This window comes from Pseudochaenichthys georgianus, chromosome 2 (assembly GCF_902827115.2).
Source record: "Pseudochaenichthys georgianus chromosome 2, fPseGeo1.2, whole genome shotgun sequence".
Lineage (NCBI taxonomy): Eukaryota > Metazoa > Chordata > Actinopteri > Perciformes > Channichthyidae > Pseudochaenichthys > Pseudochaenichthys georgianus.
Genome location: NC_047504.1, coordinates 6,410,425 through 6,426,159, shown reverse-complemented (window position 1 = coordinate 6,426,159; position 15,735 = coordinate 6,410,425). Strand labels below are relative to the sequence as shown.

Below are 15,735 nucleotides of genomic sequence, written 5' to 3'. Positions count from 1 at the left end.
AGCATTATGTCCAATAATACACCAAGATGCCTGTTGAAGCTATCACCTGTTTTAATGCCGCGAAATGCAGCGGACTTCGCTGTAGTAAAACGTTAGCTTGGTAACGAAGTCGGAATTAAACAGGTATTACCACTGCTTTTCACCTCATATACATGCCGTATTATTCAAAGTGCTTAATTTGTCCAAAAAAAGACCGAGTTGTGTTTAATGAGCCATGTACTTATATCCCTTACATGAAGAACATTTAAATTGACACATTTCCTAAAGGAGTTTTGAGTGGGCAAAGACAGTGGTGCAGGTAAAACATGTTATGTATGAAATTGACCCATTAACGGGTACTTACGGTCTGTTTACCGGTGCTGTCACTCAGAGTATCCGACTGAAGGTACCCTCCTGGTGCAGTGATGCAGCGGCTCCGGGCTCCACACACTGCGGGAGAGAGAGGGAGGAATCACCGGGCAGTATGAGCCAGGGACGGGGCTCTCCTGGTGCTCCAAAAGATGCCTGCTCCTATTGGACCAGAGGAAAGAGGTGGGAGCAGGGAAATGAGGCCACATGGGCGCATTACGCACCAGCACACACACTGATTGGACACAAAGCCTGTACAGTGACAGATACACTGTTTTTACTCGCCATGTGTAGCACTGGATTTATACAGCAGCACTACTAAAAAGCTCTAGTTAATATTCTAATGAGAAATATACGAAGGGAAATTACTTTATTAGACATTTTTTTAAATCATCTCTTCCTAAAATATATGTACATTATGTATATTATATGATGATACCACCACCATTTATGTTGCAGTCATATTGCATCAGTATGAGGATGCAGGTAATTGCTCTATACCTGCAGGCTGCAGAGGAAGGGGGGAAATGTTAGGGTCCATGGGGGGGAAATGGAGAAAGTCTGGTGAATGGATGGGTGAGGCCTTAGGGGATATGTGGCTGCAGAGGGGGGAGGGGGGGGGGGGGGGGGGGGGGGGAATCTAAGAAAAAAGGTCAATCACGTCACATTTTTACCACCTCTGCACTGATTTATTAAAGAGGTGACATTTTATGAAGACTTTCAGTGTACTTGTTGGTTATTTTTAACGTGTGCTCGCCTCTTTAATTTAATATGTTGGGGCCTAAAGCCTAAAAAAAAATCTAAAACTGTAGGACCTATAATGCTGTCAGACAATCCTTCCCCGGGACGCTCTCAGGTTAATCTGAGTGCACGGTGACTCATTAAGTCACACTGTGTTTTAAAGCAGGAGCGAGGAAGCCCTGCAGCAGAGTCTCCTCTGCTTCATCACCTGTGCAGCACTCAGGAGGCAGAGGCAGGATTCTCACTGTCTAAGCATCTGTTGATCTGAGAAAACAGAGTGGAAATAATGGCAGATGCCAGCAGATATGAATGAGTCATGTAGAGAAATATGTGAGTGAGCTGCAGCTGATCTGGAGTCAGATAACAGTGGACATGTTCAACAAGGAACACGCACAAAGGTCCCAACTCTTTACTCGCTGCATTCATAGCTCAGGTAATAAGATCAAATTCATTCAAATAACTTGTACAGTTATCCTGCAACAGGAACATATTTAGTTCACTGGGACTTCAAAATAAAGGATTGTATAAGAGAAACCTAATGTATTCAGGCATTATATGAGCTCTCAAATGAATTACGCTTGCTAATTAATTAATGTAACATAATGTTGAATAATCCTCTTAACAACTGTACCTTTGAAACAGCGGAGGAATATGATAAGATACGTGATAAGAAAATACATTTAGCTGTAAATTAGTTTCGTTTCCCCACAACTTTATCTGAGTCATTCTGCAGATGTAATGATTCCTAACAACAGTTCCTGTAACTCATGCACTCGTTTAAAGCCAACATACCGACATTACATATCAGTACATGGTAATATGGTTCACTGTGCAGACGACGTGTGATGTCCACCCATTTTCTTCTCATGTCATCCAACTGTCATAAGACTTTAATCAGTGTTGGATATAGAACTCCATCTAGATCTTTTGCTCAACTAAAAGTAGAAATACTATAGTCTTAAAGTACTGCATTACAAGTAAAAGTCCTGATCCCAAATATGTTACTTAGTAAAAATAGTATAGTAAAAGAACTCATTCTGCACAATGACCCATTTCACAATAATATGAAGTACATAAGTATTATCAGCTTAATGTACTTCGAGTATCAAAAGTACTCGTTATGCAGAATGGATATTATTGCAGTATTATGTTATTATTTTCTCAGTTTTCTATAAATGTAAGAGCATTTTAGTGTTGTAGTTGGCGAGCAATTTGGATACTTTAAAAATAAAATGTGTAAATTAGTACTACAGTATTCATTATACCATATCAGCTTCTATGTGTTTTAAATGTACATAATGATTGTTAAAATACAGTGAAAAGTATAATATTTGCCTCTGAGTAGGAGTATAAAGTAAATGTGTGTTATACCTCAGTTCACCTCCGAGGATCAGCCGGGGACGACACACACTGTCAGGTGAAGGAGGAATGTCAGACGGCCACATGACACAACATGTCACTCAGAACCTGTGGATGTGTCCGTACCTGCCCGAGAGGGGAGGTCAAACATCTGCAGAGGAATTTATTAAAACAATCTCTGATTACTTTCATTTGACACTGCGCTCGTTCATTATTAATGAGTGCTAATGGCTGCGCGGAGTATTGATCAGTCTCCTCGTTGTCTCCTTTCTTTGCTCACTTACATCTTTTCTAACATGCATGGTGAAGAAGACAAGATAAACTGGAACTCATCACATTGAAGGACTTACAAACGCCTGCTTTATTTACATGTACTCCGGTTACTTCTACTACATTTCAAGGGAAACATTAAACTTGTAATTACACAGCATGTATAACAATCACAGTAAAGCACATTTTTTAGGATACTACTTACATACTTCTACATGCATATATACTGGAGTATCTTTTTGTGATCGTTGCTGAAGCTTTTGTCTTCCCCTGCTCTGCGGGTTACGGACTTTCAGCCAAACATAAGCAGATTAAAGCTTCGTCCGCTGCTCCTGGTCTAAATAACTTCTCAAGAAAGTGGCAAAATGATATATCATTATTACATGTTATCTATTTAACGCCTTTTAAAGTACTAAAAGACACTTTGCAACAACTAGTAAACAAACGGCGGCCATGTTGGCGGAGGATTTGTATTAGGTAATAATCTGTAATTAAAAAACTGTAAGTAATTTAAAAACGACAACATTACCTTCCAAATGATAGTGGAGTAGAAGCATGTATTAGCATAACAAGTATTTACTCAAGTACCTCAGGTGTACTCATTCACAGTACTTGAGTGTCAGCTATTACAAACTTCAAACACAATTTGAAAACATCATGAGAACTTTTTCCATGGCATGGTATCGTATCGTATGATTAAGTGAAAAGTCAAATACAGAGGTGATTTTATTAAATATTAAAGATGCCCCCACATCTCCCAACACGTGGATGTTCTGCACATTTACATAGATCAGTGCAGTTGCTATGGTTATTACTGATGAGTCACTCTGATCTTATAGTCACTATCAGAGTGATGAGTGTGTGGGTGGACAGAAACAAAGCATACGTTTGTAAATGACGCTGGGAGCCAATACAAATGAAGTGTAGCAGAAAACACACAGAAGCTCAGAGTTAACGGTTTATTACGGAAGAGGAGGAGTGAAGTGCAAATGCTACACTTCGTCTTCACCTCTGTGTGGAGCATGATTCAGTCAGGGAAAGGGGGCGTCTGTAGATGAGTGTCTGTGGGGGAGCGGCTGTTAGCTGGGCCCCTGCTCTTCCTCCTGCCTCATCCTCTTCCTCAGCTGCTCCCCGATATCCGCCAGAGGGTTCATCTTGGCGGAGAGCGTCTTCACCGCGCTGTCGAACCGGCTGCTCTCCGTTTCCCTAAAACGACACACACACACACACACACACACACACACACACACACACACACGTTCAGCTGTGTGGAGGAGAGGCACATGTCATGTGAATAATATTGATGAGGAAATGTGCTCACAGGAATCGGCGTTTCTGTGACTGTTTCATCTGGCTGAAATCTGTGGGCTCAGGCCTCTTCACCGGCCTGGAGGAAACACACAGAAAACAATTTCAACTCAAGACGTCTCGTGATGGAAATGGAAGAGTTTAATATTCTTCTAAACGTCACACATATTGGCACCGGTTGCAATGAAATGTAGTCTCTATTTACCCATCCTAGAATTAGGATCAGTGGGCAGCTACTAAATAGAGCCTGTGAGTCGTGTGGGCACCTCCGCACCATCCACATGGAGGATGTGTGATCACGGCGCTCAACACTCACCGCGTCCTTTCATCTAAATCCTATGTGTTGATTAACCGCCTGACAGTATCTGCGACTGGTTCTCTTCTCAAGGACAGGAGAAATGTGATGATTACGGAGCACCACGCTGGGCGCCTTCCAGAGAGGTCACCTTGGCACTTACACTTTGTTTTTCCGGCTCTTGCGGCGCGCTGCGGGGGCCGCGGTGGAGGGCCCGATGAGTTCAAAGAGCTCCGGCAGGGCGTCGGCCAGCGGCCTCATGTCCCCCACCACCGGCGTGGCCTGCCGCCGGGCCTCCAACGCCTGCTTCTCCTTCGCCAGTTTGATGGAGCTGATCTCTGAGAGGAGGCAGAGAGGGACATGCTGAGCCACACAACACAACTCCATTCACAATGCATGGAAATGAGAAAAACATGTTCGAAAAAGCTGCGTTTCCAATCAGGAGCTTCAAGCCTCAACACGGCCATCAGTCTCTCAGAACGCAACGATCAGACTCTGCCCTCCGTTATCTGAAAAAAGGTCAGATTTCTTTCTAATTTTATTCTAATTCCTGAAAACTGTCAGCCTTGGGTTTCAGCGGCATCGAGCCTCGCGGCCATTAGCACCTAATTAGACGCCAGAACAGGATACGTGTTGTGTTACTCGGGAATTGATTGGCTCAGCACCAGGTAGGGTTTCAGGCCTGATGGTGATTATGGGACATGGCGGAATGAAATGTAATGTGAGGAATTAAAATCTAAAACAGACTGACCCAAACATGGAGCAAAAAGCCCCAAACTCACTCATTCTTCAACTGGCCAACAATAGACATCAATGAAATCCTTGATCTGACAATAAAATATCATTAAATATGTGTGTATTCATATCAGTGCAGATCGAAACTCACTGTTCATCCATCGATCCCTCCTCTCCTTCATCTTCTCCTTCTTTGTCTTGAGTCTCTTGTCTTCGTGGCCTGTGAAACACACACACACACACACACACACACACACACACACACACACACACACACACACACACACACACACACACACACACACACACACACACACACACACACACACACACACACACACACACACACACACACACACACACACACGATCATTACATTAATTTATAAACGAGTTAAAGATAAATCAAAGGTGAGAGGAATAAAGCCGCCACCCCTCGCCCCCCCCCCCCCTTCTGAGTGATCTCTTTACACAATCTGGAGTTCGATATATGTATAGATTGATCAATAGCAGTCTATAATGTTTGATTATGTCTTATACGTCTCTGAAATAATGAATACAAATCACCACCGTCTTAATCAAATATATCTGGGTTTTATTTTCCAAACATCTGTTTTGGTTGCTTTACTTCTCCTCTTTATTGAATGCCATGTTAACTAAGTCATGGGATGTGTTGGCTGGCCGTGTTCCGATCCATCTATCGGGGTCAGAGGTCAGAGGCAGCTCACAGGCCGCGTGTCATTTCAATGAGCGCAGCAGGGTCTGATGGAACGCTCTGCGCCGGACTATTGATCCCATTTAGACCGACTTCAACACCTAGCGAGCATCTGCCTTATTGCCCCGCGTAGTAATAGGGAGTTTCCTTGTTTCCTAACTGAACTTTCTTTTACTGTTTCTGATGCGGTTGTTACCAGAAAATGCGTGCTACCTGTCCATCTGACATCAAACGTGTCTTCAGGTTTAGTTTACGGTGGCAAAGGTTATCGGAAAGAGTCGACCGGCGCTCACTTACGTCTCCAATAATCAGCTCGACCAAAAGAAGGAATACAGAACTCTGATGAGCTACATTTAGGGCTTGGGTTATGGTGCCAATTCTTGGAGGGAATGTTCTCCAGCTGTGTGTTCAGACGGGCCCGCTGCCTCCGGAGACCCTGGCAGGCCTTTATCTGCCCCCCCCCTGTTCCTGCTGCTGTTTGCAGTCGGAGAACAGGCAAAGATAGGCATCTGTAGTGCTGACTACAATGTGGGTCGAGGTGGAGAAATCTAATCTCCCGTGAGTGGGTGGGGGTGCTTCACCACCACACCGTTCCCACTGGGAGCATCGTCTTCCCGCTGTTAGATGAAATGGATAGCTGTGATTACCCACATCCACCCCCCCCCCCCCCCCCCCCCCCACACCACTGTACTGCCCGCCCATACACCCTGCTCACAATACTGGACTGCCAGCTCTAAGGTGGGCAGAGAGGGCGTGTTTAGACACTGTGAAGATGGAAGGTGGGGCAGTGAGAGATGATGGAGAACAACTTCTTTAAAAAAACTATATTTTCTTTAATCATCATATATTCTTAAGTCGTTTTGGCAATGCCAACACACAAAATACTTAACATCATTTCAAATCAAAGTAAAGATAATAATAATACGACGTGCCATAAGTTGCAGGAAAAATCTATATAGTGGAACATAAAAAAGATTAGATAATAAATACTGTGCAGTCGAATCGAATATGGCGAGGTGTAATAATATATATATATATTTATATGTGAACTATATATAGTGATAATAAGTATTACATTATTTATTTTTAAATCTTACATTTGTATTATTCTAATTCCTGCACCATTAATTGTTTCGGGCACTAATTAATATTAATAAACATTTGTATATATTCTCAGTGTGCCCTTAATCTCACTATACTGTTATGAAATTAAATCCAAATTGAAATGAAGAAATCTGAAGTAAAAAAGATATGATTTAATATCACTGTGACTTAACTGCTGTTGGCGCTCTAACGCAGCAGTAATAATCCATCCTGGTGTTTGACAGAGACATATGACTGCAGAGTGCTTCCCAGTGAGGCGTGAATGTCATGACTTTTGACTTTCAGCCAATCACAAGCCTCCTGTCCGCCTATATGTCCTCATGCTCTGATGGACACTGACAGTATGACAGCTGGAGTCCATGCATAAACACCAATAGATATACAAACTGATAAAACCATCTGAAGGGTTTTCTGTAGCATCTTACTCAAAATGTATAAGGTACTCTGTGCATTTAATATGAGTATAATGTCATTGAATAAGCACTGTAGTAAACATTGCTTCCATTACGGGATAATTGGCCCGTCAGCCTTGAACCAAAGAGGGGAAAACAACAGACGGGTGTTCAAATGAGATGAGGGGAAACATGGGCGTGTTGAAAGGTGGAACGATGATGAACACGGAGGAGAGGAGAAGGAAAGGGTCCTGAGAAGCAGGGGAGAGGAAGAGGAGAGTCTTTAGGGAGCTGACCTCAGAATGAAGAGGAGCACGGGGACTTCCCTCAGGGGTCGGTTAGTGATACGACACCACTAATAAGACTGCACACCGAGCGCTTTGTCAGGCGGCTCGGATACACTGATCTTATATTCTAACACCACCTCAGAGAGAAGTGTATGCTTAAGGAATGCACTGTTATGCGCATCTTTATACGCATGTTTCTATTTGTAATTAGTGCTTTAATGTTCAAAAAGCGTCTCATGCTGCCTGTGCTGCAGCACCTCTTTTCACCCTCTGTCTGAAACCAGAGCCCAGTCCGCTCTGTTTTAATGATTGGTTAATGGGTCCAGGCATCGACACATCACGATCTAAGGCTGCAAAATGTATTATAATGTTATCGAAATATGGATTAATAATAAATGTGTGAGCAAATGGAATCATTACTAGGGGAAATGATGTTCAGCGTGATGCATTCAAGGACTTCCTAATAGTCCATTCTCTGCATTGAACCTGGTCCCATCAATAAAGAGACAGCCGCAGCCTCAGCCTTCCACTGATGCAGCTAAACCGTGATTTCATGCATGAGCTAAATTTACACCCTGCTGCTCTATAAATAGCAGCGGGCCCGTTGTCTGCTGAGGCTTCATGCAGCACGGCGTGCGTAGCTACTACGCCCACCTCCATCCTCCCCCCCCCTCCCTCCGTCAGACTCAGCTCTGCATCCTTTGGATCATCTCCAAACAGGTTTCTGTTGCAGAGCTGGAAGGAGATGATCCAAGTGAGTCTGGGTGGTGCTGATGAAGCGGGCGGACAATCACAAGCCTGGTGCACCATCTAGTGGCCAGAGAGTGTAAGCACATCTTCAGAATGTGGTGAGATCACACCAATCAGATGTATTTATCTCACTCCTGCTACGCTTGGCGAGTAACGGTGACCTGTCACACTCAAGGTTCTTTTTTCTTTGATCCATTCCTTATCTTTTGAAAGTCTTACCTGTCTTGGCAGGTGCTGGAGCTGGTTCTGGTACATGTGGAGCTTCTTCTAGCTTCAGAGTCTGTACCAGGGCCTCTGGAGATATGTGAGTGCCGGAGAAGATCCCAGAGGGGAAGGAGCTCTGTCCCAGGGCCTGTGGAAGTTCACAAAATAAATCAATGAGTGTGATGCCCCTGTGGGTTCATCAGTGGAGAGGAGGTGGCTGTCCTGTCTGTGCTGTGGTGATTGGTGATTGCAGTAACTCAGGGTGCCTGGGTCTGGTGCCCTGCAGCTATTTGAAGCCTCTCTGCGCTCTCTCTGCAGGTACACCGGTTTTGTTGAGTATATTAGGAGTTTCTTCAGTTGCTTTACTTTGTGCACTTCAACTAGTTACGTATTGCGCCGAGGCTTCGGAGCGTGTGCCGAGTAATCCCTGAAGCTTTTTGTAAAGCATGTATCGAGGCTTTTATCGTTTTGGGTCGATGACAAACGAAGCCTCGCTGCCTGTCGATACCACGTGACTGCTTCAGGAAGCGATTCAGATCGGTTGAACCGTTGAACCACAACGCTCATAATACCCATGGATGTATAATAAGAACCATATTACCCCTCCTGTACCCGGGCCCGGTGACACGATGGAATTAAAAGAGCTCAGACCCTCATAGAGGTCGGAACATGTCATAAGTATAAATGGATGCAAGCATAAATAAATGTAGGAAAAAAAACATGAACAAATAAATGAATAAATACAGGAATACATATGTGTCAGTGTTTTCAGGAAGACTTAGTGTGTGTGCTGTGGCTCAGCTGGAAAGCAGTTGACTCACGACCGCAGGGTCCCTGGTTCAACGACTGCACCATACGTCTTTTGTTGTTTATAAAGCTACAGCTAAATGAGATAATGTAGTTAATAAATGTATTCTTTGATATGGTTTAGCCTTTCTCCGGCTACAACTACAGGATCGCGAGCGCTGGATCTTGAGTCGTGGCTGTGGTCCTGGATCATCGGTCCTGGATGGATATCCTCGTGGATTCATCTTCCTATTATACACACATGCATTTCCTAACATCTGGTCTACCTATGTTGCAAATGTATTATCTTTTCAATTTACACACGGCATCTATTGCACGTCTGTCCGTCCTGGGAGAGGGATCCCTCCTCTGTTGCTCTCCCTGAGGTTTCTCCCATTTTTCCCTTTAAACTGGGTTTTCTCCGGAAGTTTTTCCTTGTACGATGTGAGGGTCTAAGGACAGAGGGTGTCGTATTGTCATACTGATATTCTGTACACACTGTGAAGACCACTGAGACAAATGTAACATTTGTGATATTGGGCTATATAAATAAACATTGATTGATTGATTGATTGATTGATTGATTGATTGATTGATTGACAACATGGTTAAGTTTATGAATATTATTAAGGAATACAAATCCCTCTTTGCAATGTTTACCAGCCTCCTTAGGATTTTCCATCACAATCATTAAACTGGATTAAAAACAATATTGTTAACATGAAAAAAGGATTTAATGTTCGTTGTTTAGAGTTATTCTAAGGCTTTACTCATTGGGGACTCGGTATGATAGCACACTGTTGAGATGTCCAATCTGCCTGTTTTACACACTTTGACCAGCAGGGGGTTAGTGTTCAAATGAAGCCCATGATGAAGCCTCATGAGATGAACCAATTGGTTGGAAAGCTTCAAAGCTTCATAAGGCTTCATCTCGCCATCACTAGCTTCAACTCTCTCACACATACATGTCCATACAATCCTCACCCTGCACTTACATTACTGATACCACTGACATCCACACCTCATACTTTACTGGATTAGATTTGTTTGTCCTAAATAAACATCTTTTGTTAACCGTCAACATGGTGTGTCTCCTCTTTGTTGTGACCTTTTGAGCCGGGTCATAACAAATGGGGGCTCGTCCGTCCGGCGGGTTATTTGGTTAAAAGTGTGTGTAGTGCTCAGAGCACATGGCGTCATTGAGCAGCTAATTAGTTGATGTGGTCCAGCTGTGTGCTGGCTCGGCGCTGCTACTGGGGCACACATCTTGTTGTTTGGGTTTCAGGAAGCTTTAGTGTTTGACATGGTGTCAGGTTTTGTGTGCCAATCAGAAGGTAAGATGTTGCTGCTTGTTACGCTTTTGTAAAGAGATTTCCCCGCTAGGCTTAAGTGGCGTTTCCCCTTGGGTTGCGTCGGTTTCTTTTTCCCATAGTGTAGTGGCGACGTGGTTAGTGTCAGCTGTTTTCGGACAGCTGTCTCGGGGGCACATCCGCGTGAGTTCTTGGTGTTACAGGTCGCTCCATAACTCCGCCGGGTTCCAGTGCGTAATTACCCGCCGCAAGCCACATGCAGACTAGGTGAGATTAGGAAGATTTTGGTTAGGCAGTTAGGGGGAGCATTCTCGGTTGGGTTTTGTCTTTTGCCCATGCGTGTTGACAGTTTAATACTTTGCTTTCTGATTGGGTATAGGTCATATATTATGGCTTCTTTGTCGGCGTTTGTGGATGCTACCTCAGTGTCTTTCTTAGATGATTGCCAGAAGGCGCAGTTGGTCAAAATAGCAGAGCATTATGAAATTGCTGTGGTGGGGAGCAAGCGGAAACATGACATTAAAGCTGTCATCGTGTCATCTTTGTTTGAGCAGGGGGTGTTGCAGAAGAGTGAGTCTGGTGCGGCAGGGGTCGTGCCGGTAGTAGTTCAGACAGCTGGTTTGACGTTCGAGCAGCAAACTGAGCTTTTGGCCATGCAGTTCAATCAGGAGAGGTTGAGGTTGGAGCAGGAGAAGTTGAGCTTGGAGCAGGAGAAGTTGAGGTTGGAGCAGGAGAAGTTGAGCTTGGAGCAGGAGAAGTTGAGCTTGGAGCAGGAGAAGTTGAGGTTGGAGCAGGAGAAGTTGAGCTTGGAGCAGGAGAAGTTGAGGTTGGAGCAGGAGAAGTTGAGCTTGGAGCAGGAGAAGTTGAGGTTGGAGCAGGAGAAGTTGAGGTTGGAGCAGGAGAAGTTGAGCTTGGAGCAGGAGAGGTTGGAGCAGGAGAGGTTGAGCTTGGAGCAGGAGAAGTTGAGGTTGGAGCAGGAGGGTGAGTTGGAGCAGGAGCCGTTGAGCTTGAGCAGGAGGAAGTTGAGCTGGAGCAGGAGAAGGTTGAGTTGGAGCAGGAGAAGTGAGTTGGAGCAGGAGAGTGAGTTGAGCAGGAGAAGTTGAGCTGGAGCAGGAGAAGTTGAGGTTGGAGCAGGAGAAGTTGAGGTTGGAGATGAGAGGTTGAGCTTGGAGCAGGAGGAGTTGAGCTGGAGCAGGAGGAGTTGAGCTTGGAGCAGGAGAAGTTGAGGTTGGAGCAGGAGAGGTTGAGCTTGGAGCAGGAGGAGTTGAGCTTGGAGCAGGAGGAGTTGAGCTTGGAGCAGGAGAAGTTGAGGTTGGAGCAGGAGAGGTTGAGCTTGGAGCAGGAGAGGTTGAGCTTGGAGCAGGAGAAGTTGAGCTTGGAGCAGGAGAAGTTGAGCTTGGAGCAGGAGAAGTTGAGGTGGGAGCAGGAGAAGTTGAGCTTGGAGCAGGAGAGGTTGAGCTTGGAGCAGGAGAAGTTGGAGCAGGAGAAGTTGAGCTTGGAGCAGGAGGAGTTGAGCTTGGAGCAGGAGGAGTTGAGCTTGGAGCAGGAGAAGTTGAGGTTGGAGCAGGAGAAGTTGAGCTTGGAGCAGGAGAAGTTGAGCTTGGAGCAGGAGAAGTTGAGCTTGGAGCAGGAGGAGTTGAGCTTGGAGCAGGAGGAGTTGAGCTTGGAGCAGGAGGAGTTGAGCTTGGAGCAGGAGAAGTTGAGGTTGGAGCAGGAGAAGTTGAGCTTGGAGCAGGAGAAGTTGAGGTTGGAGCAGGAGAAGTTGAGGTTGGAGCAGGAGAAGTTGAGCTTGGAGCAGGAGAAGTTGAGCTTGGAGCAGGAGGAGTTGAGGTGGGAGCAGGAGAAGTTGAGCTTGGAGCAGGAGGAGTTGAGCTTGGAGCAGGAGAAGTTGAGCTTGGAGCAGGAGAAGTTGAGGGGTCAGCAGCAGGAGGTAGAGAAGCATTTAGAGGTGGAGAAGGTGCTGGAGGTGGAAAAGAGTAAATGTGAGGTGGAACATGCTAGATTACGGCTGATGGGAGAGGGCAAGCTTTCTCTGGTGGAGGATGGTTCTGATAGGTCGGCATCAGGCAGTGGCGATATTATTTCTTACTTGCGGTTAGTGCCAAAATGTAATGAACGTGACCCGGATTTTTTTTTTACTCTATTTGAACGCATAGCAGAGGCAAGAAACTGGTAATTCAGCTGTTTGTGGCGAAAAGGCTTTGGACTATGCCAGAGTAAAATCAGCGGTGTTAAAATCATACAAACTGGTTCCTGAAGCGTATCGTCAAAGGTTCCGAGGTTGGGTCAAGGGGGATAAGCAGACACATGTGGAGTTTATCCGTGATTTGACTTCTCATTTTCAGCGCTGGTGCGCGGCAGCAAAGGTTGCCAGTTTTGACGGTCTTTGTGAACTCATTGTATTGGAACAATTTAAAGATGTTATCCCTCAGCGTGTGGCCACTTATGTGAATGAGCAGAAACCTTCCACCGCGCTGAGAGCTGCTGAATTAGCGGATGATTTTGTGTTGACACATAAGGACAGTTTTACAGAGAAGTGGTCTAGGGATGATTGGAGACGTGGAGAAGATGGTGGCTATTCCTGCGGTGGTGCAAAGTTTTCACCAGGCTCCTCCCGTAGATTTGCAGGTCCGGGGCGATCCGAGGGCGCCAGAGTGGGCCAATGTCATCATTGCCGAGAAGAGGGTCATTGGAAGGAGCAGTGTCCGTTGCTGGAACCTGAGGGGAAGCCTCGTTCTTCATCACATGCTCCAGCCATGTGTTGTTCTGCCGTTCTGGTTAAAAAGCCGCAGGGTGTAGGCTCGGGCACGGTGCCTGTTAAGAAGCTGGTTTGTGCCGACTTGGATGTGGGTTCTGTTTTTGAGCCGTTCATAACGGAAGCCGTTGTATCAATGGTCGTTAGTGACAAATATGTTCCGATTAAGGTGTTGCGTGACACAGCAGCTAGATACTCATTTATTGTTGAGTCAGTGTTGCCTTTTTCGTCAGAGACAGAGACTGGGGGTTTTGTGCTGATGAGGGGCATGGAGGTGGGCTTGATGCCTGTGCCACGTCATACAGTAGTGCTGGATTGTGAGCTGGTACGGGGAGTTGTGTCTATCGGCGTGCGTCCCGCGTTGCCACTTGATGGGGTACAGATGATTTTGGTCAACGATCTAGCTGGTAGTGCTGTGTGGGCGAGTGTGCCACCGCCTGTGGTGGTTTCCAGGCCCGTGGCATCTGTAGAGTCAGATGAGAGCGGTTTGCAATTTCCAAGTGTGTCTCCAGTTTATACTGTTACGCGTGCGCAGAGCCGTAGGATGTCTACTGACCTACCTGTTTCGGAGTCTGGAAAAAGTGGTCCAGCACGGTCCTTTGACTTTGAGATCGAGACAAAGAAGAAGGAGAAGACAGTCAAAGTGGTGAAGGAGAAGAAAGAGAGGACACCCTGCAAAGCGTAGAAGAGGAGGCCTAAGAAGAGGAGGCCGAAGAAGAGGAGGCCGAAGCGCCCAAGAGGCCGATGAGCGCCTACATGCTGTGGCTCAACGCCAGCCAACCCAAGGAGGAGTGGGACATAAAAGGCAGTGGAGGCGAAGAAGCAATACGAAATCGCAAGGCAAGAGTTCAAAGACAGCGGCGGAGGAGGAGCGTCCTCCAGTCCTAAGAAGGAAAGTAAAAAAGCTGGAGTTAAGAAGGAGGATATTGGGTTGTCGTGGATCCCTTTGAGGCCCCGTCTTAAGGGGGGGGCTGTGATGCCCCTGTGGGTTCATCAGTAGAGAGGAGGTGGCTGTCCTGTCTGTGCTGTGGTGATTGCAGTAACTCAGGGCGCCTGGGTCTGGTGCCCTGCAGCTATTTAACGCCTCTCTGCTCCTCTCTGTGCTCTCTCTGCTTCTCCCTGCAGGCACACCGGTTTTGTTGAGTATATTAGGAGTTTCTTCAGTTGCTTTACTTTGTGCACTTCGACACTCTCACACACATACATGTCCATACAATCCTCACCCTGCACTTACATTACTGATACCACTGCCATCCACACCTCATACTTTACTGGTTTTGATTTGTCCTAAATAAACATCTTTAGTTAACCATCGACATGGTGTGTCTCCTCTTTGTTGTGGCCTTTTGAGCCGGGTCATACAATGAGTATAATTATTATTATGATTATTACTGGCTGCCTCCTTACTTAGACAATTTGAATACTTTAACAGGATTCTGTAAGACAATCTGAGCTATTTTTGTTTGATTGTATGTGCATGCCTTTATCTTTAGTTGTCCCCTCTGTGGGACGAATTCAGGAATTCTGATTCTGAGTCACTGAATGCTTCATCTCAGCATCATAGTCCTGATTCAAATCCTTACATAGGGGTCTGTTGTTTTCATTACATATTTTGTTTGTTTTTGAATTACATTTGATTTACCTTAATTGCTTTAAAAAGAAGAGCATTTAAAAATATAGCTAACCTATTAACATAATTGTCCGATAATGGAACTAAGAAATCCATTCATAACAAAGACGTCTTTTTCTCACGGTTTTACTATATGCTAGGCTAAAACATGTTGACTACATGTATTATGTTACGTATTTGTCGAGTAGTTCTCACAACAGACCTGTCTGGCGTTGTTCTTGTTATTCCCCAGCAGTGTAGTACTTGTTTTGTGTGGCTCCGCAGCAGCAGCAGCGGGTCTCTCTACCGCCAGACTCGGCGGTGATAACACGAACTGTGGGTGCAGCTTCACGGCCTCCTGGTGGAGCTTCTGCCGGACATGTTTGATTTTCCCCACCATTTTAATATATATGTAAACCTGGAGAACTTTACATTAATCTCAGCTGTACACACAATACACTGTGATGCAGCTCCCCGTGTCGACAGCGTGTGACGTCGTCAAGTTAGCGACACTACTACCGGAAGTACATTTATTTAAAATCATATTAAAAACGCACATGTTATTCTGAGTAATATTACATTTGTGAGAAAAGTACTTTGCAATTTAATTTTAAAATATTCTACCAATGTAGTGTTGTTATTGGGTTTTGTATTTAAAACACCTGTACATACGGCATTATTGTCTGAATAAGTTTTATTCTGAAAGTCAAATCCGGAAATGCGTGTTTATTCTCGCGGTAACTTCATTGTTGACATGACAAACGTAAC

The 15,735-nt window shown here is 45.2% G+C and overlaps 1 protein-coding gene across 1 annotated transcript; it reads right to left on the bottom strand.

The window, feature by feature from the left end:
* Positions 1-3,663: 3,663 nt before the first annotated feature.
* On the bottom strand, positions 3,664-15,464 carry slx9 (SLX9 ribosome biogenesis factor). Its single transcript, XM_034099348.1, has 6 exons — positions 15,191-15,464; positions 8,523-8,655; positions 5,208-5,276; positions 4,485-4,659; positions 4,040-4,105; positions 3,664-3,924 (listed from the first exon to the last, which is right to left on the bottom strand). The coding sequence occupies exons 1-6, from the start codon at positions 15,365-15,367 to the stop codon at positions 3,798-3,800; spliced, it is 747 nt and encodes a 248-aa protein (XP_033955239.1). The 5' UTR covers positions 15,368-15,464; the 3' UTR covers positions 3,664-3,797.
* Positions 15,465-15,735: the final 271 nt, after the last annotated feature.

Bases quoted from the DNA above. Each gene is read 5' to 3' on its own strand.
- slx9 (XM_034099348.1), bottom strand. From the start codon at position 15,367: ATGGTGGGGAAAATCAAACATGTCCGGCAGAAGCTCCACCAGGAGGCC. The intron at 8,656-15,190 runs GTCTGTTGTGAG...GAACTTCCACAG, and splicing joins ACAAGAACAACGCCAGACAG to GCCCTGGGACAGAGCTCCTT. The intron at 4,660-5,207 runs GTGAGTTTCGAT...GCCTCCTCTCAG, and splicing joins GAGGGATCGATGGATGAACA to AGATCAGCTCCATCAAACTG.